Source organism: Cygnus olor, chromosome 12 (assembly GCF_009769625.2).
Source record: "Cygnus olor isolate bCygOlo1 chromosome 12, bCygOlo1.pri.v2, whole genome shotgun sequence".
Classification (NCBI taxonomy): Eukaryota; Metazoa; Chordata; class Aves; order Anseriformes; family Anatidae; genus Cygnus; species Cygnus olor.
Window position 1 is genome coordinate 1,089,528 of NC_049180.1, and position 24,392 is coordinate 1,113,919.

Consider the following 24,392-nt stretch of genomic DNA (forward strand, 5'->3'; position numbering starts at 1 on the left):
ATCTTGTGATGTTTTAGATTGAGACCACATATACTGTTCCCAAGCTTACTAGATCTCCCATTTCTGTCCAGAATCACAGAATTCTTGCCTCCCAATAGTTTCCTCCCTTTGTAACTGAGGGACTGAACTCCTTTGTGCTTGGTGGAAGCAGCTTCCTCGTTCCAAGCAAACATGTTAGTTTGCTTCCTAGGTTCTACCAAGGACGAACGTTTTACATCATTAAAATTTTCAGCTGCCAAAATAAGAGATGCTGGGCAACTTCAGTCAAGCTTAGAGCATTTGCTGTAAAGACACTTAAAACAAAAGACGAAGAAATAAAAACCCACCCAATTGTTGCTGTACAGGTTTGAGAGGAGGAGCAGGTGATAGTACCAACTCTTTGTTACCAGCTAGCTCCATCTTTCCAAATGATGTACCTAATAGAGCAGGAAGCAGCAGCACACTCTGGAGAGTTTCTCAGAATCACCTCACAGTGAAATTTTAAGTATGGAACTGCAATGACCCTGGGAATACAGACTCCAGGCTCTTTCCCTTTGGAATATGAGACATTCATACATAATCTCATTAGGCAAATTTTAATATTCACCATTACTGTGATTAATATCTGAACACACTACAAGCACATACGTAAAAAGTGAAACAAAATAGCCCCCCCCAAAAGAAAATAACCAAATCTATCCATTTGACCACCTTAAGAGTACTAAAAAAGCCAAAAGTTAAAAAATAAAAATAAAAATAAAAATAAACACATATAATCACACTACTATAAACTGATGGATATTTTCTCTTCAAGCAGCTACTGAAATGCATTTAGTGAACAGTGTGAAGTGGGAGAGATGAGAGACCACCACCCAGGCGTGCCCACATACAGACACACGCATGCACACAACCCAGAAGCACAGAGAGAAACAGGATTAGAGATTTATTTCTGAAAAAATCAAATACAGATGTGAATTCACAAGAAAAAACAAAATTTGGTTCACCATATAATCTTAACATTTTTATAAAAAAGTAAAGGATGCGTTAAATGATGAGAAATCTTAACAAGCCATTAACTTCTACTCCCATCACTCTCTCTATTTGATAAATAGAGAAAGAGACAAACAAGCAGGAAAAGTGCCCAGACTGAAATCCTCACATAAAATACTGCACAAACAGCAAGATTTAGGGTGCGTCCAGTCCACTTCTGCCTTGTGTTATTTTTTTACGTACAATAATGTTTCCATTGTCTTTTTATAAGGGGGATTGCACAATCTTTCAGGAATCTCACTTAAACAATAATACAGCCAAGCTCATCGATTCTGCGCCCAATTGTTATGGCAAAGTTTAGCTTTATCTTTAAAGATTAGCAACTCTAGTGAGAACTTATCATGGGCTAGAACACAAAACGGAATGGCAGAGAAGGGGAGAGATTTATGTGAGAACCTGAGTAGAACACTTGGCAGGAAGGGAGTTTTATTAGTTTGGTTTTACATATGGCGATAGAACTTTAAATAAAAATGCAGATACCAACCCATTTCCTGCTTTTGAGTTGCCTTTGCTGTCCGTGCTGAGCTGAGAAAGGACATAGTGAGGCGCTTTGGCACTGTCGGCATCAAATATATCCATGTTGGACTCTTCACAATCTCGACGTTTGATCCCTGGCCTCTGCTTTGGGTTTCGTTTGCGTGATTTACGTGGCACCTCAGTGTTATCATTGTAGGAACTGGTACTCATGTTACTGAAGTTGGAGGGTGAATCCTCCATCCACATACTGCAGCTCTGTTCTGATTCCAATCCACACCCCTCATCCTGGCAGGACATCCGACTGTTGTCCAGCAAGTCCTCAGGTGGTGGCGAGATGTACAGGACTGTGTGTCTCTTCGGCGTTGACTGCTGCTGCTGGACTGTGTTACTGGTTAACTGCTTTTCACTTACCCCTCGGTTACTTACCCCCACGGCTGAGGAGCAGCTCTCCACTTGCATAGCCTTGCTGTCGGTGACTGAGGTAGAGTAAATGGTAGGACTGGAAGAGGTGGTAAAGGAGCTGCAAGCACCGCCCATGGAGGAAGAGGAAGGAGCTGAAGAAGCATCTGCGGTGTACAATTTAGAAGTAAATACAAGACACCTGGTTCTGTGTGTGCTGGCTATAGCAGTCCCATTGAAGTGAAGTGATTAATGAACCGATTTCTTTCCCCCAACAAGTATTTGGAATTTGGTACGTTTTGGAATGTAAATGCTTAAAGCAATACAGCCTAGCCAATATTGTACTTTGGAAATGTCCAAATATGACTGAATGCATTGTGCTGTAATCAACTTTTTTAAAACTTTACGTTAATTCATAAAAATGGCTGCAAGTAAACAGAATTTTCATTGCCTCAGCTGGACTACTTATTTGTGTATAAGCCATTTCATCTAAAATAATGGAAGCCCCAATCAAAATGTTTATAATCCACATTCAATGCCAATTAAACCATTTATTATTGGATTTTTTTTGTTTTGAAAAGACGGGACTGTGCTTAGCCACGAAATATTAAAATAAGTTTCTAACCTATGAAGCAGAGAACTACAGGTCATTTTTAATGCAGACACTCCCTGCTTCAGAGGCAAATCCTGGAATAAAAATATGAGAAAATAAATGAGAAAAGAGCTGCTGATTATTCCATCATAAATGAGAAATAAACTATAAAATCAACTGAGTTGGTAGGCAAAATGGAACTGGTATCAGTCACTACGATAGAGCTATTTACTTTCCAGGTTCAAAACAGGGTTGAAATAGCTTAGCTGTATTGATGACATACTGATACAAAACAACATGAAGTTTCTGTAATTTGACTCAGTCTCTGAGGTTCTACATCAGACTTCTCTCAGTCTTCATTAGCTGAGTCCCCTAAGCATACAGGGGCCGCTTGGGAGAGACCTCTAAAATAATTCATATTAAGCAGGATATTTTAAACATGATTGTGACCTCTCCAGAAGCCCCACAGATCAATCTGGTTTAGAAATACAAAAGGCAGCTAATTGATTAAAACAAAATCCTGAAGATTTCTGAAAAGCAGCATAACCATCTCCACCGGAGAATTTTAATGGACTTTTAAAAGAATTTTAAATTAGTTGAAAATGTAGGCTAAAATGTTTGAGAGGAAGTGCTACGAAGGACAAACATAGCTCTTAAATTTATATCAGCTGTAGTTCACTAAGGAATAATTAAGTTTCATATACAGATTTTAACTTACTAGGGGAGAGGCCACTTTACTACTGCACTGCTAACCACACCTTATGCAATCAACAAGAACTGTAGAAAGAATCTAATTTTGCAAACAATAGGTAATAATACAGTATGTTTGCTCAGCTAGTTACTGCTGTAGTAGAGGTAATACCTGTTATGATAAGAAACAAGATCCTTTCTTTTTTTTGTTGATTTTTTAAAATCCAAGTTACTATATAGAACTGTCACCTCTAAAAAGGTTTAGACATAGTTGAACTATTTTATCAAGTTTAAGCTACTTAAAAGTAACATAATAAAGTATATTCAGTACGATATAAATATTTAACTAGCAGCAAAATTTAGCAAACCTTCCTATCAACCAATCTACTTGTTATTAACAGGGGTTACCCATGGCTGATGACAAAGACTGTTTAAAAAGGTATTGGTTTCTTACAGCTTTTCTGTGCTAAATGAACTTAAAAGTAAACCTAAACTGTTTCAGAATGGAGTCAAGTAAAATACAGCGGTCATTGCAGTTCATCAAAAAATCTATTCTGCCTTCACCTGCATAAGAAGTCCCTTCCTCAAACCTCCCAGAGAACCAGGAGCAATGAATGATACCAGTTCCATTTTCCAGTTTGTTTTTTGGCAAATATAGTGGCTGAAATTGGAGAATTCAGTCACTTTGAACTGCATTCCAATTTAAAGGCAAATTTATCCTTTCTATATCATGCATTAATGCAATGCTTTTTTCAAAAACACTTACAGGATTGGCAAAAACTATTAAATCTAGATATTAATTTCAGTGACAACAGGAGCTGATTTGCAGCCACTTTGAGTTGAGACAGATTGTTGCTATTTGTGATGTTTACTTTTTTTTTAAATAGAATTAGTTTCCATTCATTAGAAAGAAATGCAAATATGCAACGTGCATACAGCATATATGCTGCACGCAAATGTTTGTTAACTGAATACACGGAGCCCACAGCAGCGACGCTGCAGAGCTGGATTGATGTCTAGCAGTACTTCCCCTAGTTAAAAAAAAAAATCATTTCTATTTTTTTTAAACAGACGAAACTGAGCATCACGTACATGACGATGCAGTGTATGTGGATCTCATGTTTTCCTGTCTGTGACAAAGACTGACAAATAAATAATTACGTACGTTGAACCAGGTAGCAGGGCTCTAGAATTGGAAGACATTTCCTCCTCTATAGAGAGCTTAGTATCAAGGATTCTCTTTTCGCAGCAAATACTGCAAAAGTTTTAGAAAGGTTTTTTTTGGAAGATCGGTAAGAAAAACTTAGTCACGTTCATACGCAGGTCTGCACTGGAACAGGTCTGCCAAACACTGAGCACAGCCTGCGTATCAAGTGGCTCCATGCATATCCTCTCCAGAAATGCAACAGCTGCACTTTTCCTTCACTTTCCTAGAAAAAAAATAATCACTAAACAAAATACTTTCAGTATAAAGCTAAAACAGCTGCTAACATTATTTTAAGGTGCAGCATTTAGCAACATTGCTATCATTATAGCTACCAGGTTCCCAAAACAATTTCTCCTCCAGCTTTTTTCCTAGAAGTTAAAATAAAAGACCGTGGATGAACATACGTGGTTTTCCTTTATGAAGATAAGGAGGAAACAATTACCGTCCTTTACGCACTGGTTACACTCTCCTCCACTTGTACATCCCAGTGTATCAATAAAATTAAATCATGGAAACATTAGTATCAAGCTGGAGAATAATAGCAAGAAAACCCCTCTTTAGCCATACATCTTTTCAAATGAGTGTCACTGCCATCCACAAACATGCACGTGTTAAAGCATGTGCAGGCCAGCGCTTTCTCCATCGTAACTAACGACACGTGAGAACGTATGGCAAATATTAAAGGCGATGAAACAAGCTGGCTGTATCAGAATAGCCAAATACAAAATGTAAAATATATCTGGGGGGAGAAATTAATAATTGCTTTATGAATATTTTAAGTCACACAAATACTGAAAAAAATTAATAAAATTTGTGTTTTTTTTTCACAGGGTCTGCAGTCCTTTATCCGACTCATTTTCCTTTGAGCTACTAAATAAGTAAATGGGATCAACCGAGTAAGAACTCAGAAAAGTTACTACAATGAAAAAAAACACTCCGTCTTTTACATGGCTCCCATTTTGTTGTATCAGTTTACTCTACAGCCTGTGACTACACATGCGTATCTGACACCCAAAGGAGATCTCTTGGTTGAATATGCTACAGTCCAAAGAAGTTTATTCTACAGTTTTCAGTAATTCAGTTTGACTGGCATTGTTTTAGAAGGTGAAAGCATTTTGCTTTTCCTGTTTTTGAGGAAGGAATTTTTCCCCAACACACAGAAAATAACCCAAATATAACCAGTGGGCATTCGGGCTGATGGCTACACCTGGCTGCACGGGAAGCGAACACACCTCGCACGTTTTGTGTCGCTGAGATTTGCTTTCTCAGACACCTCAGGGGTTGTTACAGGTGGCTCTTTCACTTGCAGTTTAACAGTGCTTGCAGTGACAAACATATAGTTTGAATGAGCACGCACATTTTGAAATTTAAGACTGATATAATATTTTAACACAATTTCAAAACAAAAATCGCTTTCAGAGCACCAGCACTGAACTTAAGCCAAGTGCATGTTATGGCCAGTACACAGCCACAGTGCTATAAATGAAATACACACCAGCCTCACAAGGTTGTGGGTTTATTTCTTTTTTTTTTTTTTAAACAAAAAGTGAGAGAGACAAAAGAAAACTACTTCCCTGTTAAATCAACCTTGATCACTGTGGAAACTAAACCTCCTGAATCCACTGCTTGCCACCTCTATGCCACGTAAGACAGCTGAAAGAACTATTTCAGAATTTGTTGCCTGTCTTACCAGTTTTTCTTATCTCAGCTAGGTAGAATGATATCAAATAGTTCAATATAAGGAATTTCTCATTCTGTTTTGGACATCATAATTTGCACATCAATAATAAGTAACTCCGCAATATGTAAATGAAAGACAAAATAACCAAGAGCTAACAAACTACCTGGCCAGTGTCGGAGTTGAGAATGCAAAGAACTAATTACTCCGCACTACTCCTAGGAAGACCAAGTTTCAAAGAAATTTCAGTTGTTCATGATACCAGTCATTTGTACATTTGCTTCCCAGAAAGCCTAAAAAGGGGCCTTCTGCTCCCATACATTTCCTTTATTTTCAGGCAGTGAACAAAATTATATTCACAACCAAGAGATTGAATAATTCAAGTTTCCTTCTGAAAACAAAAAGCAGGCAGTGGCAGAAGGGATGCAACACGCATGTGGCACGAATGCATGCTGCTAAAAATCACAGGCTAGTTAAGCATGAGAAACTAAGGGAACACATAGCAAAAAGCATCCCCATCAGCAAATCAGCGCATTCTTTTTCTTTTCAATAACAAGCTATTGTATAAAGAAAATTTATTACCTCCTGAATTGCCAGCTAAGGCAGTGACATATATTTCTACATCCTATTATCTTGTGAAGTCAAACAAGGCATTCAGCCTTTTAAAAAATGTCTGAAACGGAGAAAAAAAACACTGCTTGGCATTGAGGGAGTCTTGTCTTTGGCTAAAACTCACACAGAGCCAATCTTGAAATCCTTGTTCAGTCTTTCCAAGGAGATCCTTCCATATAACAGGGATTACCCTATCTTCCCAAAGAAGCAGTGTCCTAATGACGTCTTTTTTTTGATTGCAGCTAGAGTGCAAAGCAACTTATTTCCCAGACTGGAAAGCTCAAGATTGAAAATTAATGCAAATAAACTAGAGATATTTGGGGTTTTACAAGTCTTCCTGCTACCTGTGCACAAACAGCCAGGACTAGCAAAGGGCCATTAAAGGACTTGTCTTTTTCTAGCTTGCATCCTATGTGATCCACTATGGTATTTCAGGGAACAATTAAGCATCAAAAACCTCACCACACATGGTGTGGTTTGAGTCATTTATAAGTCCACTATGTGGAATATGCCTCTTTATTAAATTTGTTCACTTATGTAATGTGTCGTGTTTTTATAAGAATTTTGTGTTAATTTGTTTATTCACAGAACCACTGGACGCAGGAGAACAAGTTCAGAACAAAACCAGAAGGATACTATGTGCAAAATTTCCAGCGTCAACCCTTGCATTGCCAAAGGCTTTACAGATAAAAACCAGAACTTACAAAGTGGCTGCAAACCTGCTTTCAACACCTCACATGCCAAACTTGGGGTTCTACATTTCTTCTTCTTGTATTACTGATGTAAAGTCAAAAACTTTTCCAAAAAGAGTTTAGTTTCAAATCAGTATCAATCCACTATTTAGAAACAAAACAAAAAAAAAAAAAAGAAAAAAAAAGAAAAAAGGAAAAAAGAAAGAAAGAAAAGAGACTTATGAAGAAGTCTGAAAACAAGACCGACCTATACCCTGGGTGAGATTGGATGGGTTAAGTGTCTCTGGCACTATTTGTCTTCACTATTGACAGACACTGTCACACAACCCACCACACGATGCCTGTCTCTGAATGGCGAAGCTAGAATGCAAGTTAAGTGTATTAATAGAGAAAAAAAAACTAGCATCCCAGCAAATATAATAAAGCAATCCAATTCACCAGTTATTAAAAAACACTCAGATTCAAGATAGGTAGGTTAATTTAATTTACATTAAGCCCAACAGTGTAAATTCCCCTTACATTCGCATGCTGAACCAAGCAGTGCATTATAATTTGGGTGAATACATCAATCTGTTTTTATTACCAATGACATCCATTATTCAATTAGCACCAAGTTCAGGTATCTCAGCAGAACCTCTGGGAGCGGCTCGGACCCAGCAGTCCCGTTTAGCTCGGGTCCCTCCCAGCTCGGAGCCAGGCAAGGCAGAACTCTAGGCCCCCTCAGCTGCTCTCTGCAAGCTCTCACCTGTCTGTCCCTCAGCTCCCTCCACAGCCCACTGCCCTAAAAGAGCAACTGTACAATGATATCATGACTGATGGGTCCAACAAAGGACCACATTAGGAAATGGCAATTAGGACCACATTTCCACATTAGGAAATGGCCTCTCTTGTTCTTTAGGTCCATGGTCATTTTTTTCTCTAATGACTTAAGAACTCCTCTTGGCCTTCAGGAAGTCTTCGATGCCGGCACTGCAAGTGCCCAAACAGGAGCACGTCCTCCTTTTACCCTTCTCTTACTTGTTTTTTCATTATTTATTAAGGAACAAGAATTTCTCCTGTCACAAGCATTTCTCGAGCCCTTTTGACGTAAGAATAGGAGCCACTCAGTGTAAGAATTTGCCATCCAAAATCTCTCAGAACAATAGAACAGCTTGTGTCTGAGTCAGTATTCTGGAAAAAATGGGGCTTACTGGCTCTGTAAGACTCAGGAAGACTGAAAACAAACTTTAATTAGAAAAAAAAGAAGATCTGGGGTATATCTATGCAATCCTCACGTGCAGTTATCAGCAGGCTCTGCTCCACACAGAGCAGCAGACGCGCTCAGTGCACGCACAGCCCCACAGGACTCCAGTGCTTTAACTGAAGTTACAGAGAACACACCTAAAAAGTTTCCATGAAACGGAAACGATCAGAGAAACCTTCTTCCTCGGCACTCCCCAGGGATGAATGCTCACCCACAGCAGCGATGAAGGAGCCTCCCCCCTGCCCCTGCGGCAGCCCCTCGGGGCGTGCGGGCTCCTGAAAACAAACTGGTTCGGAGGCATTAGTGCCGACAACCAGAGCGGCCTGGGCACTGCACCAGGACACGGCAGCAGGAAGGTGAATTTCTAGAGCATTATGGTCTGGCTTAGATTAATTCCGCAAGAAAGAAGCGTTTGGCACAAGCGAGAGAAGCGCACGGCGGACAGCCGTCCCTGGAAGACATCCTCCAGGAGGTGACAGGAAGGCGCTTCCAGCCGGGAGGGGGTGGGAAGGGGAAGGGAACGGCCTACAAAGAAATGGAAGTTTTTACAGTCATTGGAGATCGACTACAAAGAAGAATCTTTCTTTTCCTGATCATTTGTTTACATCATGTAATTATAAGCCCAGGAAAACAGAATTCGTAGTGGCACTCGTATCCCCTTTGAAATTTCTGGTAATTATTTCTGTATCAACAGGAAAAACTGACTAATGACACTAGGAAGGATGACAAACCAAGAAAATATTTTCATTAAAAATAAAAAATTAAGAAGTCTAACTATTCGAGAACAAAACATGTCTTCATTTTGAAGCTGTATTAGAATATCTAGCTTGGAAATGATGTAAAAAGGTTTATCTTCTCAGGGGAAAATGACCCATATCCTTAGCGCTTGGTCTCTACCCTGCAGGTAATCCAAATATTTTTAATCCATTTTGCTACAGTAGCGATTTAGAAGCAAAGCTTTATTTTCATAATTAAAATGACCAGAAACACTTATACCAAGTACTTCAGTTACAGCTCTGACCAAAAAAGCAAATTACTTCTATTTGGGACAAGTAGTTTGTCCCTTTACTTAAAAGGGATACAAAATTGGAACAAAAAGGTAAAATTTCTTTATTTAATAAATATTTTCCTAGGATACAAACCTAAGCCAGAAAAATTCAATACATAACAGTTTAACTGTATCTAAATGTGAAGAATGCAAAAAGTGTTCAGTAAACACATTTCAACGGCAAAAAAAAATCTTTTCCCCTTTTGTTACACCGCCACCACTCTTCGTGAATTCAATTTCAGATAAGAACTGGAAAATGTCAGAATGGAAACAACACAGGAAATAATATCCTGAAGAGCAATACGAAAATATGGAAGGATATATTTGCCTCTGGTAAATGGAGAGCAGCATAAAAGATCACCAACAAGCTGAAGAAGCTCATTCCAAAACTCTGCTACAGAAAGAAGGAGCAGATGATAAGAAGATGCAACAGTTTTCTTCACTGAGGCTCTGAAGGTTTGAGCATTCTTGTCACTGGAAATAAAAGATGAATATGCAACACTTGTTTAAAGTACATGGCTGAAAATGCTTTGGAATCATCACCAAAAGACAAGAACAAGGTGTTGACCTACTAAGTAGAAAGACACCTCTGAGGAAGGACTTGAATTAGCAGTTTGAATTTTAAGCATTTGAAGTACTTGTTCAGTCTTGATCAACAGGGGAAAAAAAAATCAGTCAGCCTTTACAAGCAACTGAAAAGAATCGGGCATCCCTCCTTACAACTGGAGCTTAAAAGACTGTGCAGAAGGCGTTATTAAAGCCTCAGCCACACTTATTTCATGTAAGAAGTCTCCAGCCACAGCTTACAATATTTCTCAACAGGACACCTTCATGTAGTTCAAGAGTCTGTAAGATGATTCATATTTAATGTGTTCATGGAACCGCACCAGGCAAAGTCCTCTTTTTCCTGTCCCCTGAACAAAGACATTTGTAATGCACACAGCAAGCAGAGAGAACAGTTTCTAGGAGTAAAACCAAATCCTTTCCCTCCTTTCCACTTTCCAGAAGTATAACAGAATTAAAGCTTGAGATAGCAGCTTAGGTTGCGAACATCAGAGCTCAAAATCCTAGAGTTCTATTAAATTATACTTGCCTGATTGTTATTCAGAGGGTGGGTAATAGCCCTTTTGTCTGGATTAATGAATATGAGATACACATTTATTAACAAGTTAATGAATCCAATCAGCAACATTCCATTTTAATACTTGTAAAGATGTTCTGTAAATTGCAAGACATATTTCAAAATGGAAGAACTAGAAGTCTGCCCCTGCAAGGTCATCATAGCTAAAAAACAGCCCACCCTGCTCCTCCAAAAAAACTAGGAAGTTAACTGCAGCAATATATATCTCTTAACCATAATGGTATTTTTATGGAACAAAACCCCACAGCAAAGTGCCTGACCGAAAAGCCTCAGGTATGTTGAATTTCAGCCAGACACTATCTTATTCTGTGTCCTGGGAAGCAGAGAAAAAACTCTTAACTATTATAGGAGCAGTTAAAAAAATAAAAAAAATAAAGTGCCCCATCACTTAATATCACTCCCTCTAATGTAATCCTCTCATTATGAAGAGTAAACATATGTGTTATTGACTTCTAGATGCACTGTGCTAGCAGCATTTCAAATTAGCCCTTCCTTTAAAAAGCGAGAGTAAATGAGATTACCTACAATGCTACGGAGGCTGAACTAGCATTTCTTTATCATTTCCAAAAAAAAAGTGAAGTTCTGGAGCAAGTAAAAGCTGACAAAAACCACCAACAAATAAATGAGACTAAACAAGGGGGAGATTTCAGAACAAACTGGTTTACGCTACAGGAGCATTGGTTGCCAAAGTCATTTTTCTTCCTCACCCTCTCAGCCTGTGCAGAGTCAACTACCTGAAAACATTAAGGACTTGAAATAGACAAATGAATTGTCTGATCTGTCTTTAACATTAAATTTAAAATATATGTTGTCCTGTACAGACATTTAAATATACACAGGCTGCTTTTCCTGTTAAGAAATTAGAGCTGCTCGCTGTGCCCCCCCATTCTGGAGCGCAGCCTGCAGTCCTGCTTTCCAGGTAAATGCTCCTCTAAGATGCGCTATTTTCTTTCAAGTGTGTGGTGGAGGAGAGGAAAACAAACCACTCAGACACTACACAAAAACTACTTGCAATCATTCCCTGGCTGAGCCTGCCTAGAGCCACGGGGAGTCGGGCACCCGCTCCCCTCTCCAAGCAGCAGCCACGCTGCTTTGGGCCGGGGCTTATCTCTCCCTACATGTGTACACAGCGCAACTGACTGTGGAATTATCCTGGTCATCACAATTATATGTTTATAAAAGACCAAGATTCAATTGTTCTTGCCCTCACTGTAGTGGAAAGTGACATAACCAATGAAAACAAACTAGTCTTTGCTCTGTTTTCATAATATTTTTTTTTTAACAACTTGGAGAACTGTCATTTCTTGTACACCTAACGCTTCCGATCCAAGTTTTAATGGCACCCAGACACTTAACTGTCTCGTCACAACGCTCGTGGAAGGCCTCCAAAGCCCCAGCTCAGTAAACAACTGAAGCCATCACAAACTGACAGGCACTGAGAGAAGCTCGCTCCACCTCGTCTTACTGCTCCTTCCTCCCACTGCAGTGCTCCCTGCCTCACGGCACCACAAGCATTCCTGCAGACGGGCTGTGAGCCAAGGGGGACAACCTGCACCTGGAGCAGGTCCTTCAGCCAGCACGCAGACAAAACCCTCTTCTTTGGCAGGACTGCCAGCTTGAAGTCTTTGTGAAACCACCATCTCTGATGCTGAAAAGTGTTCTTGATTGAATGAGTGTGTCTCCCCCTTTCAGCGTTTGCAAATAAATCTCTACACTATTTGTAGTTTTTCATTAAAGAAAATCTTGCTGCAGTTTAGCCCAAACACAGCTAACACATTCTTAGTTTTTTAGAAGGAACCGGACTGGCTGTTAGCATACACTAAATACCTGCAGGAAACAGACATTTAGTTCCATTCATCTCGAGTGTTTAATTTTCTCTGTTAGATACAGAATTAATTAGCAGTTTGCATCCATCTGTGGATTTAGAGTGTAACAGGGTTCGTGTTGTTTTTGTTTTGTTTTTAAGATCTCGGTTTCTACAGGATTTAGTCACTGCTATATCTTTGAACAAAACCAATCATTAAATATGTTGACTTTAGAAATACATACCCGAATTATTTTTGAATAAGTGATACAAAAGTATCAAATCCTTTCAACATTATTAATAAAAACATCCACTTTTTCCCCAACATAATAACTGAAGTTCCACTGCACACAGTTAAATCCACAGGTTCTCTCAGAAGAGGTCTGGCAAAACATGAATGGTGAGCAGTGCTGTAAAGTTTCTCCAACAAGTCTAATGATGTCGTTTTAGTTCTGACCAGGATTCCTGTGCCATGCAAATCTGGGAAACATTCTTATACAAATATTTAATGCACATGAACTCAGAGGAAAAGAAATAATGCAGCTATTAGAATCCTCGCCTTAAATATATACATTTTAATCAAGCAACAACTTAAGACCAAATCGGAAAGTGGAACATGACCTTGTAAGAAACACAGGGATCAAATTATGCAAAAAAAAAAAAAACCTCATCCAATGAAGAAAGATGCATCGATCAGTTTTCCTTTTTTCCTCATTGCATAGATGTTTAGTAATCTATAGAGGTTACTGACAAGAATTCCAGATGCAAACCAGCACTAAGACTAACCTCACAAATGAGAGCTTTGCCCTTAAATCCAGACTTTATTTTTAATGAAGACCAATGACAGAGTCTTTAGACTAAAGTCTAAAACACGACTAGGAGTAAGCTGGAGCAGAAAACAAAGACAAAAAGGTCATGTCTCATTTTTATACGCTGTCAGTTAGAAAGCTAACTAATGTATCAGTTTTACAAATGTGCCACCCTGACTAATGTATTATATTCTCACGCACATGTAAATTTTGTAATACATTACAATAGAGCTGTGCTGGAATAGTTTAAATACCAAGCTTTCTCAGGCCTCTTAAAAGAAAACACGACCTTTCTTCCTCCCTACAGCTCCAAAAACCTTCACGGCCCAAAATGTAATCTCTTATTCCATTTTTTACACTTGCTAGAATTGTTATACAGTCGGTCAGCATTCTGACTCAGTTCCAAATAGGTATGTATACCTCTGAAGACAGAATGCATTCTAGGAATTAATAGGCCTGTGCTGAGAGTAATAACAGAACAGCAAAACAGATAACTTGTTTCTTATAGATATATAGAAATACAGTAACCAGTAATTTATAAGACCTGGTAGTTCAGATCACCTGGCTTAGCTTGATTTATACTACCTAAATTCTCCTAGAATGAACTTGGCTACTTCTCCGCGAGCTTTTTACAATCAAAACTTTGCCAGCACTGTTCATGTTGGCCAGAACGTTACAAACCTTAACAAAGCAACTGAATAAATGAGAATGCTTACCAGCAGCGACTACAGCTGGAGGAGGCGAACCTGCCTCGCCACCGCTTGTTTGGCTCATGGATGCTACAGATGTTTCTCTGGAAGGTGGTAACTGCAGCTCCTTTGGGAGAAGGTCATAGACAGATTCTGTTGAACAAATGGAAAACAAAAAGGAAAAGGGTTTATTAAGAAATATTCGTGCTCTGTAAGAGAGAAGAAATAATGTTTTTGTCTAAAAAGACATGACCTATGATGTGACGTTCTCAGAACCTTCCTAAAAAGTTACATTAGGTACTCAGAGACCCTAACATTACGGAATAAAAGTTATTTCAGAAGACAAACCATGGAAACACGAAGATACACGTTCTCAAGATTGAAACAAAAACACACAAGTTTGTTCAAACAAAGAAATAATTCATGAACTTCCACAGAAGCTGTACTCATTTAGAATGAAAGAGCTGACGGCATATACCAAGAATCGCGTGAGAATCAAAGACAGACCCGCTGCCAGAATCCAGCCTGGGCAACATTCTACAAAGTCTTCCCAGGAAAGCATCAGCTCGTTACGTAAGATCCCTTCCTTCCATTTTTCTTGCCTCGAGCTTTTTGATAAAGTGACGTAGACACGCCTAAGCAAGCAGTCTCTGCTACGAAGACTGCTAGCGCCAACCGGCATTCACAGGAAGCTCTCTGACCCGCCGAAAAGGGACTTGTGACTTGGGCCGCAGAGCCGCAAGGCGCAGCAGCGCAGGCACACGGGCTGGCAGCAGGTCGCCCAGCTGGGAAGGGCTCTCGCTGCACGGAACGACTCCGAACGCGTCGTTCGGCTACCTGAGATAAGCACGGCTTCGCTTCGGCACGGGCGCGCAGCTCTAAGTGCACCTCTTCAAGAGGACCCATGAAAGATGCACGGCTGTTTCAAACGCCCGAGGCGGGGATGCAAACAACCCCGCTGAAGAGATGCAAGCTGAATCGACAGCTCTGCACCACAGAACTCTAGGAAAATCCCTTATAAATATTATTTGCGTGCCTGAGACAGGTATGGAAAACTCGATGCAGATTTTTAATGTCACTGTCGCTCTGCTTCCCAGCTGGGCAGTAAAACTTAGCAGCAAGCGTCATTCACGCCAATCTGCTTCCATACAAAAAGCATTAGCGACAGAGCCTGGCAGCATACTTTGCGAACCACAAAATCCCAACAACTTCCAGAGAAAACATGTACTTATTTCCATGCTGAATGGCCCCTATAAGCTCGGCCACTGGCACTGCTGTCAATACGTCAAAAATGTCTCCAAATAGAACGTGGCGTTTGGAAACCACGAGGTGCGTGTTGGTCTATTTTCTGCTGAATTACAAATTTTCTTCAAGACGAGTATCTTGATTCAGGAGGCCAATTAAGTAATGAGGTAGGACTGAGCTTTAGGGTTTGTTCTTGTGTTTGGGTTTCTTTTGCTTGTTTGTTTTAATATTTACTCCTCAAAAGTGACAAAGGTTCGGTCAAATCCGCTGCTTTAAAGGGATGCTCAGATCCAGACCTCCCAAAGCACGTCATTTCTCAGGGAACCGGTAATTTTATCTACCATAAGCACAAGCACGATCTCTGTGAATAACCCTATCAATACGCTAAGGAGGGGGATGGCAGGAGGAGCAAGCATTAGAACTGAAGCACATTCCCACAGATCCCCAGACCATTACGAGCCAAGGCGTGCTCAGCTTGCACCACACCGCCAGCCCCATCCCGAGGCACCGGGGAACGGCACCCAGCGCCACGCAGGCACCCAGCGCCGGGCAAGCGGCCGCCCTCAGCCCAGCCCGCGGAAAGCGTCCCAGTTTTCCTTCCAGAGGGCGCAGGCTAACACACATCCCTAGTGACATGGGCTATAGGAACTGCCGTTTCCAAGCCTTCCTCAGGAATCTGAATTGTGCCGGTGCCTTTAAGAAAGCTTGCCACATCAAACCTGCTCTGAACTGATCAGACTTCAAATGAAACTTTGTGTTTTCACCTAAACACAGGCCAATGTTTATATATGCTGCACTATAAATAGCATTAAAGCAAAAACTGACAAATTCCAGAAAGATTAGAGTTGTTGCAAGGAAACCAATTCTTCCCAGAGGATACAGCTTCTCCCTGTGCCTGCTATCGCTCTCAAATAGCTGACTCCCTTCCTCTCCTCTCAGCTCACCTCCATCACCACTTTGGGGTTTCTGTTTGGTTTTGAACACACACACACACACACACACACTCCTGCTAGAACTTTGCATTTACTCATGTGGAAAGCATCCACAAAAAGAAAAAGCTGTTGTTGTCTAAACTCAGTATTGCTTTTGAAAGAAAGGAAAAAAAAGAAATTAGCATCATTACGTATTTCTACCTAATTAGCAGGAAAAATACGTAACCAAAATTCCTGTCTTCAGCAGCCACTGTGTTGAGTAAAGGAGTCAGGATTCAGTCAGCTGACAGCACAAGTGCCTTGTAATTTATTGCTTATTTTAAATCCCCTCGAAGAACGTATCGGTTGATGCTGAGATCCCGTTCTTCTCTAGCAGCAGCTCCATTTATACCCAACATTCTCCTTAAATACATTTTCTTTCACCATATAGGAAAAAAGGAACCTCAATTTCAGGATTATTGTTGCCATGAAGTATAAACAAGATCCACACACGAGCAAAATAAAGCTAACAAATGCTCAGCAGCAGCCAAGAGGCTCATGCTCAGCCCCACACACAAACCTCCACCAGTTTCTGTGCCACGCATCCGTGCCATCGGCTATCGCACGCCCTCCTCGCAATAAGCTTCCAAACCTCGCATCGCCCCTCCAAATGCCTCACTGGACTAACTACGTGAGCCCAGGCCTCGCGAATCCCGGTACTGAAATCAAGGACACATGGGGAAGGGCAGATTTACAAAAAAGAACTCTAAGTGTCAAGTTTCTTCGACTGCCCTTTATCCGATTATGCTGCCAGTGTAACCTCTCCGATCAGCTGCCTGTAACTTTGATGTGCCTGCCAGTTACGCTGCCAGGTCAGAAAACTGCATTTCACGTGGCTACACCAGCACAGCACAGCCCCAGATACCGAGCCAGCACCCCACACGGCAAAGTTTGACATCTGGGGAGCACAAGATTTTGCCAGCGCGCTGCTTGAACCTGCACGAAGCATTCAGAGTTGAAATATTAATGAAAAGCAATTAAAGCAATACGGTAGCAGGGTTGCTCGTTACCGCAGCTCAGCACCAGCGCAGCGGGGCCAAGAGCAGCAGCCCGGACACGACGCAGGGCCTCCAGCAGCACTCACCCACCGCCTCCGGGCCGGCAGGAGCAGCCGGTGCCGCACGCGGCCGGACCTGCAGCGCTTCGGGAGCTGCACACCACTGAGATCGGGTCGCTCCGCGCTCAGCTTCTGGAATGGAGACAGACGCCATCACTTCGACTGGATGGGAGGTGGGAAGAGGAAAGCGAGGCGGTTTCCCCAGGACAGCTACTGGAAGTAGCTGCAAGCAATCAGCTCAGCACTAAGGCAGCACACCCAAGGCGCAGCGCCCGCACTCCCTCACTCGCGGCGCTTGCAAGACTTCCCGGCAGCTCCCCACGCTGAGCGTCTCCAACGACTTCTCAGCTGCAGCCACGCAGGAGTCTCAGCTATACGGCCTAAGAACTGAGATTTCTAGCGACTTAGTGCCCCGTTAGCTCTCCCTGTGCCGGGACTGGTTGGCGAAGCTGCCGAAGCCCTTGTCCTTCTGCCGGGTGGCCACGCTGCTCGCAGGGGGCGCGGAGCCGGGGCGTTTTCCACTGGTCGTGGCGGTGTTTGGCCTTTAGGTGCACATCCTGGAAATCTCTCCCCACTCCTTCGGCCTCCTGAACAACAGCAAGATAATCCCTATGTTTTAATAAGCTCTCTGCACCGAACGGCCGCCCACTTGATCCCTACTGATATTAGTCTCCTCAACATGTTTTAATACCCACACAGATTTGGCTGCTTCTTCCCAAGCCATTTCCTTGCTGCAGCACATGACAGTCACACCAGAGATTAGACAAAACCTTGGTGCACTCTTCTCATCAGCTGCCAGCATGCTAGCAGAAACCCCTCCTCAGAATGTACTCCAAGCTGATCAAAAAGCAAGTATATAGGCAAAGAGAGCTGTTTATAAGGAACTACATTTATAAAAAAAAGCAATTAGAAGTACATGAACCTGCAAGTAGCTTCAGCTACATGGGCTGTGAGAAAAGCACAACGAAGCACATGTACTCTGCCAATGAAAGAGACCCCAGGAAGAAAAAGCGGTGTCCATATTCCACCACATCCCCAGGTAAGCATAAAAAATCAGGTTCAACGTGCCCGTGCGTGCATGCATGCAGATTCTGCGACTCCAACAGTTCACGTTAAAGTGTGAGCTTTAAACCCGTACTGCCAAGGCTGCCCAGTGTCAGCCACGGGCCTGTCACTCCTCACTCGGAGGGCAGCTGCGATTTAATACAGCTACACATGCAATTCAGGGTCTTCCGGATCCTTTTGTAAAAGGCACTAAACCCCAAACATATTCTACACCTGAAAAACCAAGGCCTCTGATTCTGTCCGAAGACCCTATGCATTTTCTTTTATTTTTAAACACAAAGTTTGGTTCTACCCAGCAGCCCGGTGCCTGCGACAAGCAATATGGTTTAGTGGCTGAGCGTGCCGCATGCCAACAGCTCCGCCACAATAGCTTCGCTCACAAAGGGTTTTCAAAGAATGACTGAGGGGTGGGAGAGTTACAGCAGCCCGAAATACTCGGCGCACAAGCAAAGCCTTGCTTTGTTGCCAAACGTTGGCGTCGCGTGACCCTCACGGACTCGCTGTATACAAAAGCCTGGGTGTGGGAACACTTCCAAGCCGGCGTGCGGGCTGTCAGGAGGAACCCGCAGGGACATCCGATCGCCCCGTTCTCTGCCCGCCCCCAGCCCCCTCCAAACACCCACCAAGGACACACTGGTCCTCCCACGGGCGCCAGGAGAGGAGCTACCGAGCGAGTTCGTTACCACAGTGCAGAGCGATGGATGTACGGATGTGCTTCACACACCGCGGGCCAGCCCTGAGCCTGACGGGCTTCAGAACCGGCACCGCTACGGGGGCAGCGGCTGCTCGCGCTCGCCCCGGGCTCCGCAGCCACGACGTGGACGTGGGCAGGAGCATCCCGGAGCTCCATGGAGGTGTGGAAAGTGTGAGGAGGGCAGTGAGAAGGGACGGCACCTGCCACATGAACGCAGGACAGAGGCACGGGCCAGATCAGCCTGTGACCACGAAGGACTTGTGTGTTCCCTTTTTTTGTTTCCCCTAACGTCCTACCTGCTGGCCTTGATGCAAGCCCCTTGAAGCGCCCTACAAAGCCGTCGGTCTGACCCTCCCGCACCGGCAGTCCCCGCAGGCCATGGGACACACCGCGGGGGCCTGGCCCCACGCTCAGCCCACGAGCAACGCCCCCGTCACACACCTCGCAGCACGTCTCGGAACGACGGGATGAGACGTAGGCCTCCGTTCACACTGCGGAGAGCAGCGAGGCCTCCCGCCAGCGCTCCTCTCGCTGTCAATGCTGGCAGAATTGTATCGCTGCTACAGCAACAGTGGCAGGTTTTCAAAGAAACTGCAGTGTATACAAGGATGTTTTACACAGCCAAACATAAAATCTTCCTTCCAGTCCCCTCCGGCTTCAGACAAAAGCAGCAAACCCTAAATCAACATGATTCATGAGCACGCAGGGAAAGGCAGATGCCATCATTCTGCCTGCCCTAGAAAACTTTGATTAAAAAGTTTGTGCTGGTGCAACTCCACTCCGAAGACGCAGCCGAGGCTCTGGCGCTCCGTGCCGATGATGCAGCACCGGACGCTGTAAAATCCAAATCCTGCCTGCAAGCATTGCTGCTCCGACAGCAAAACGCACTGCGAGTGTTAGTAAAGAAGAGAGAAGAGCTTGCTGAGGGACACACGCTTCTACTTTAAACAAAGATGATCAGTAATATATTATTAACCAGCAAAGGCATTAACATTTTATCACAACAGCAGGATCATTGCCTCTCGTATTTAAAAATAAATAAGCGAAATCTGAAAGGTTTTTCCTTCCTTTTTTAAAGAAGCAAGAATTCGTACCAAAATGCTAGTATTAAAAGGGTAATCTTGCAACCAATTTATAACCGAACACAACTCAGTTACTGAAGAACGGCACCAACCTTCAGAAAAGCTGCTAATATTCACGATTCTGCACAGCAGGGTAGGGTTGAGAAATTAATCCCTTTAAAGTTGAATTTCAGCAACTGACAAAGGCATGTGTTAGCTGAACTCTGTTTATGGCATACATCCAAATATCAAATAAAGCTTTCCTGGCTGTGTTTCAGTCATCCCCATTCACAGCTCAAAGAGTACTTTTGTAAATGCAGACAGACACCATAAATCCTGGGTCCTGTTTGCATCCAATTTTACACATCTCAGAAAGAGAGAACGACTTTATTTACTGAGTGTCACTTCAAGAAACGGACCGGTAATGACTTACTCAAGCACCTCTCCTATGCAGTTGTAAATTCCAGACTAAACCCCAAGAACTCCAAGAAACCAATAAAACACCACGAGGGACTAGGCAGAGGAACTGAGGAACGACAGAACCCCCGGTACTTGAACACAGCGGGGCACCACTCCACAAACCTGTTAAACCTCCCAACCACGTTTGAAAGACTTGATTACACATGAGTAGTGTTTAAAGATGCACATCTCGCATAACCCGGAATGGGAAGAAAGAAAAAAACACCTGTTGGCAATACCTTAAGAATTAAAAGAAACCAGTCCAACGCTGCCATGTTTTGATCTTCCAGCACACAGGAAACAGCCGAGGTTACCCTTCGGAAAGGCTCCGAAAATGACAGGTGTGACAATTCAATTAAGGAATTCAAACAACTCCATTTTGCCATGTAACTACTGTATAGAAAATGTTATAACAATGACATTTCTTTATTTGTGGTTCGACACTAAACTGAATTTTAAGGATAATTGGTCTTCTCCTGTCTTCACACTCTGTCACTACAATGACTTACATTCTCAAACGCTCAAAAAACACCAATACGCTATGTCCAAAGAACAAAGACTAGCCATATCTATTTCTCATCCACTTTAAAACATTGCTATTGTTTCAAAATCAAAATTCCCTGGAAACCTAGAGGTGCTCCTGCCAGCGATGCCAGTTCTGTAGGTGCAACACAGCACCTGAACTAGAATCACAGAACGGCAGAATATCCTGAGCTGGAAGGGACCCACCAGGATCACCGAGTCCCACGCCAGGCTCCACTCAGGAGCACCCAAAACCCAACGCCTGTGTCTGGGAGCAGCGTCCAAACACCCCGAACGCCAGCAGCTCGGTGCCGTGCCCACTGCCCTGGGGAGCAGATAGACTTTCACTACATTGCAGCCACCTCTCAGATTCAGTATTTTATTATAAACAGGGGGTTAGGAACTGTGCTCATGAGACTTGACACGCTCCCTAGCACACCTACCACATCCACGGCCCCTGTACCACACACGCGAGGTTCCTGTATCTCACCAGCTTCCCCTGGCTATTACAAGACCCCATGTGAGGGGGTAAAACTGCCCCAACGCTGAAGGACACGAAGCAATGGAAGGCCGCCTGGATGCTGCACACACCTCCGTGCCCAAGGTGCCTCGAACACGGCACACGAGCGCTGGGCCACCCGCTCAGCTTTCTGCCGCGCTCAGCACTAACGACAGCGCGCCGCTGCGGGCTGCTCTGAACGTGCTCGGGCTGGAACGGGAAAACAGGAAAATGAAAAAAAAAGATCGGACATAAAATCCTTTTTAGTGAGCTGGAATGCTGCAGCAGACGCACGTGTTGAAGAGGACTTGTACAAAGCACGCCCTGCAGAGCACGAGGTCCCAGGGCTCCCTCCCAGCCCCGCGCTGTCTGAGGAGCAGCGCTGCTGACACGCACCCGGCGTCCCACACGCTGCAGGTACGGATGGAGGGCAGCAGCGAGGGGCACTCCAAACCCCCAGGCAACCTGCGTGACAAACACAGCACCTGGAAGGAGCTCCTCGTGGAAACCCAGATGCCAGTTGTTTGTAAAATCAGGTATGGAAAGCGTTAAGCGAGTTCTTCTCCAAACATGTTCGCAGATCACTCTCAGGAGACAAGTCGGAACCTAAGCCAAATATTTAATGGCAAAACGTGGATAAAAAATTATTTTCTGTACTGCAGAGCTAAAATCCCGGTGGAATCAGAGGGAGAACAGCAGTGAAAGAATGAGTGGAGTAACTGGTCTGGAATTGCCAAGTCGTATAAAACACAAGGATGGTGATACCAAATCAAACTAAGTATTGATTAGGCCATACCTCTTCTCTGACAGCAGCAAACTACAAGGAGAAGCTTACAAGAACTAGGAAGTTTAGACCAGAATACCTTCCAGGTTCTAACAATCAGCTACAGACTAGGTCCCTAGCTTACGGGCTGCCCTAAGCAGCTGTATCCCCTACAGATCTAACTCATTTATACTTTTTCTACCCAGAACATTTATCAACTGCTTCTACAATTAAACAGTGTACCAAAATATATGCATATCTTGTTTTAAATTGCCGGCTGGTCATTGCACTGGGTGTCTTTATCTCTGAAGCCATGAAAAATAATAAATAGGCACGGCCTGTTTATCTGCGGCGTACCGTCCATGGCTTTCAGACTCTTCTTGTCCACCCGCTCCGCTCAGTTCTCCTTCAGTTCTGTATGCGCAGCACTGGATACGCTCAGGCTTGACGTGGATTCAAGGAAAGACAACGTAACAGAAGGTAAGCCCGCTGAGGGTTAGAGTTCGTGGGGATAATCAGCTAGCATGCCGATAATGATCCTATCCGGACCGATATAGCATCCCTGCCAAAAGCTGCTGGGGATTCCAACGTGCCTCGTCTCAGACTCCTCTGCCCCAGCACGCTTCCAGCACACTGTGACAGCCCCTCAAAAACCACAGCGCACCCGCGGTTGTACTTCAGATCTCCCCAGTCGGTTAACGTGCCTTTCCCTCCTCAAATTCTACGGAGGGGAACCTCGTACTCAGAGTTTCTTTGACAGGCAATTAGTAGCCCACTACACTAAGCGTCTGCTTCAAACTCCCAGAGTGCTTCAGCTTTCTTTCATCCATGTCTAAAAGCTTAATTCAGTAAAAATAAAGCCCTGTAGGTTCCCTGGCTCAGGGGTAGAAAGGTAATCTTACCAAATGAATTCTTTTGCTATTGTATTGATGTATTGGAATACCTGCACGACAAGCAGTACTTCATTTTACTCTGAACAATCTAATCCCTTCCCTGCTACCACACCCCTAAAAGCACTTTCTTTTTTCTCCTTAAGTGAGAGCACTGAACCAAAGCTTGAACTGAATCCTTTCAGGCCACAAATAATAAATAAATAAAAGATTTCCCCACCCAATTAAAAAGCAATTCCACTCTAGGTACGGCTCAAGTTTCAAGGAGAGGCAGATGGCTCTGTCTAGAATTCAGATGCCCTAAAAGAAAAACAAAGCAAGTTTTATACCCGGATGAAATCTGTGCGCAGGCAAAGGAAGGGCTCTGACCACGCTCACTCAAATATACTTACAGATGAGATTTATTGATTTATTTTTAACCCGTGAGGCTGGTCAGACACTGGCATTGGTCGCCCACAGCGGGTGCGGAGTCTCCATCTGCAGGGATGTTCAGACCCAAGCGGCCGCGGTCCCCAGCAAGCCGCAGCTCGCACTGGCTGATCGGCCTCGGCGGCTGCGCGACACGCTCGGCTCCTCTCCTGGCCCTGCACAACCGGTACCCCTCACTGCTTTCACAAGCCTAAATCGAGTTCCTGGGGTCTGCAACATTTACTTACGAGACAAAACCGGGGCAATTATTTGGTAACGTTTTAACTGGAATGCATGTTCTAAACCAAGACACTTTTTTCCCCTAAAAAACAAAACACAAACCTACTCAAGTATTTTAAAATGGGAGACCTCCTCATTCCTAATATTAAACTGAGGAGACAAACTTTAGCTGGAAACAGGAACAGAAAGGTCCTGATACTGCTGCTGTACCCCGACCCAACTGCGCACACGAAGGCAGGGGCACCGAAGGCCGCCTCGCACAGCGTACCGACGCGCTGCCTGGCGCGAGCTCTGCTACCGCCGCAGCTCGGGAGCCCCGGCTGCCAGCAACACGCTGACGGGAGCGGAATATAACCTTAATGGAGGCGGATTGGCACGGACAGCTCGCGTCTTCCTGCCCCGTTTTAC

At 43.5% G+C, this 24,392-nt stretch overlaps 1 protein-coding gene across 8 annotated transcripts in view; it reads right to left on the bottom strand.

Moving 5' to 3' along the window:
• The window catches only part of NFAT5 (nuclear factor of activated T cells 5), a 58,216-nt gene that overhangs the window by 27,536 nt on the left and 6,288 nt on the right, over positions 1–24,392 (bottom strand). For 3 of the 8 annotated variants that reach the window (XM_040571710.1, XM_040571708.1, XM_040571707.1), the window contains exons 2-3: positions 14,138–14,263; positions 1,514–2,072 (exon numbers count right to left, since the gene is read on the bottom strand). In XM_040571710.1, the coding sequence (XP_040427644.1) occupies positions 1,514–2,072; positions 14,138–14,263 (685 nt within the window). Of the gene's footprint in view, positions 1–1,513; positions 2,073–2,530; positions 2,593–4,352; positions 5,160–14,137; positions 14,265–24,392 lie in introns of those variants that run through there. The other 5 variants (XM_040571713.1, XM_040571711.1, XM_040571716.1 and 2 more) reach the window with 5 other exon arrangements.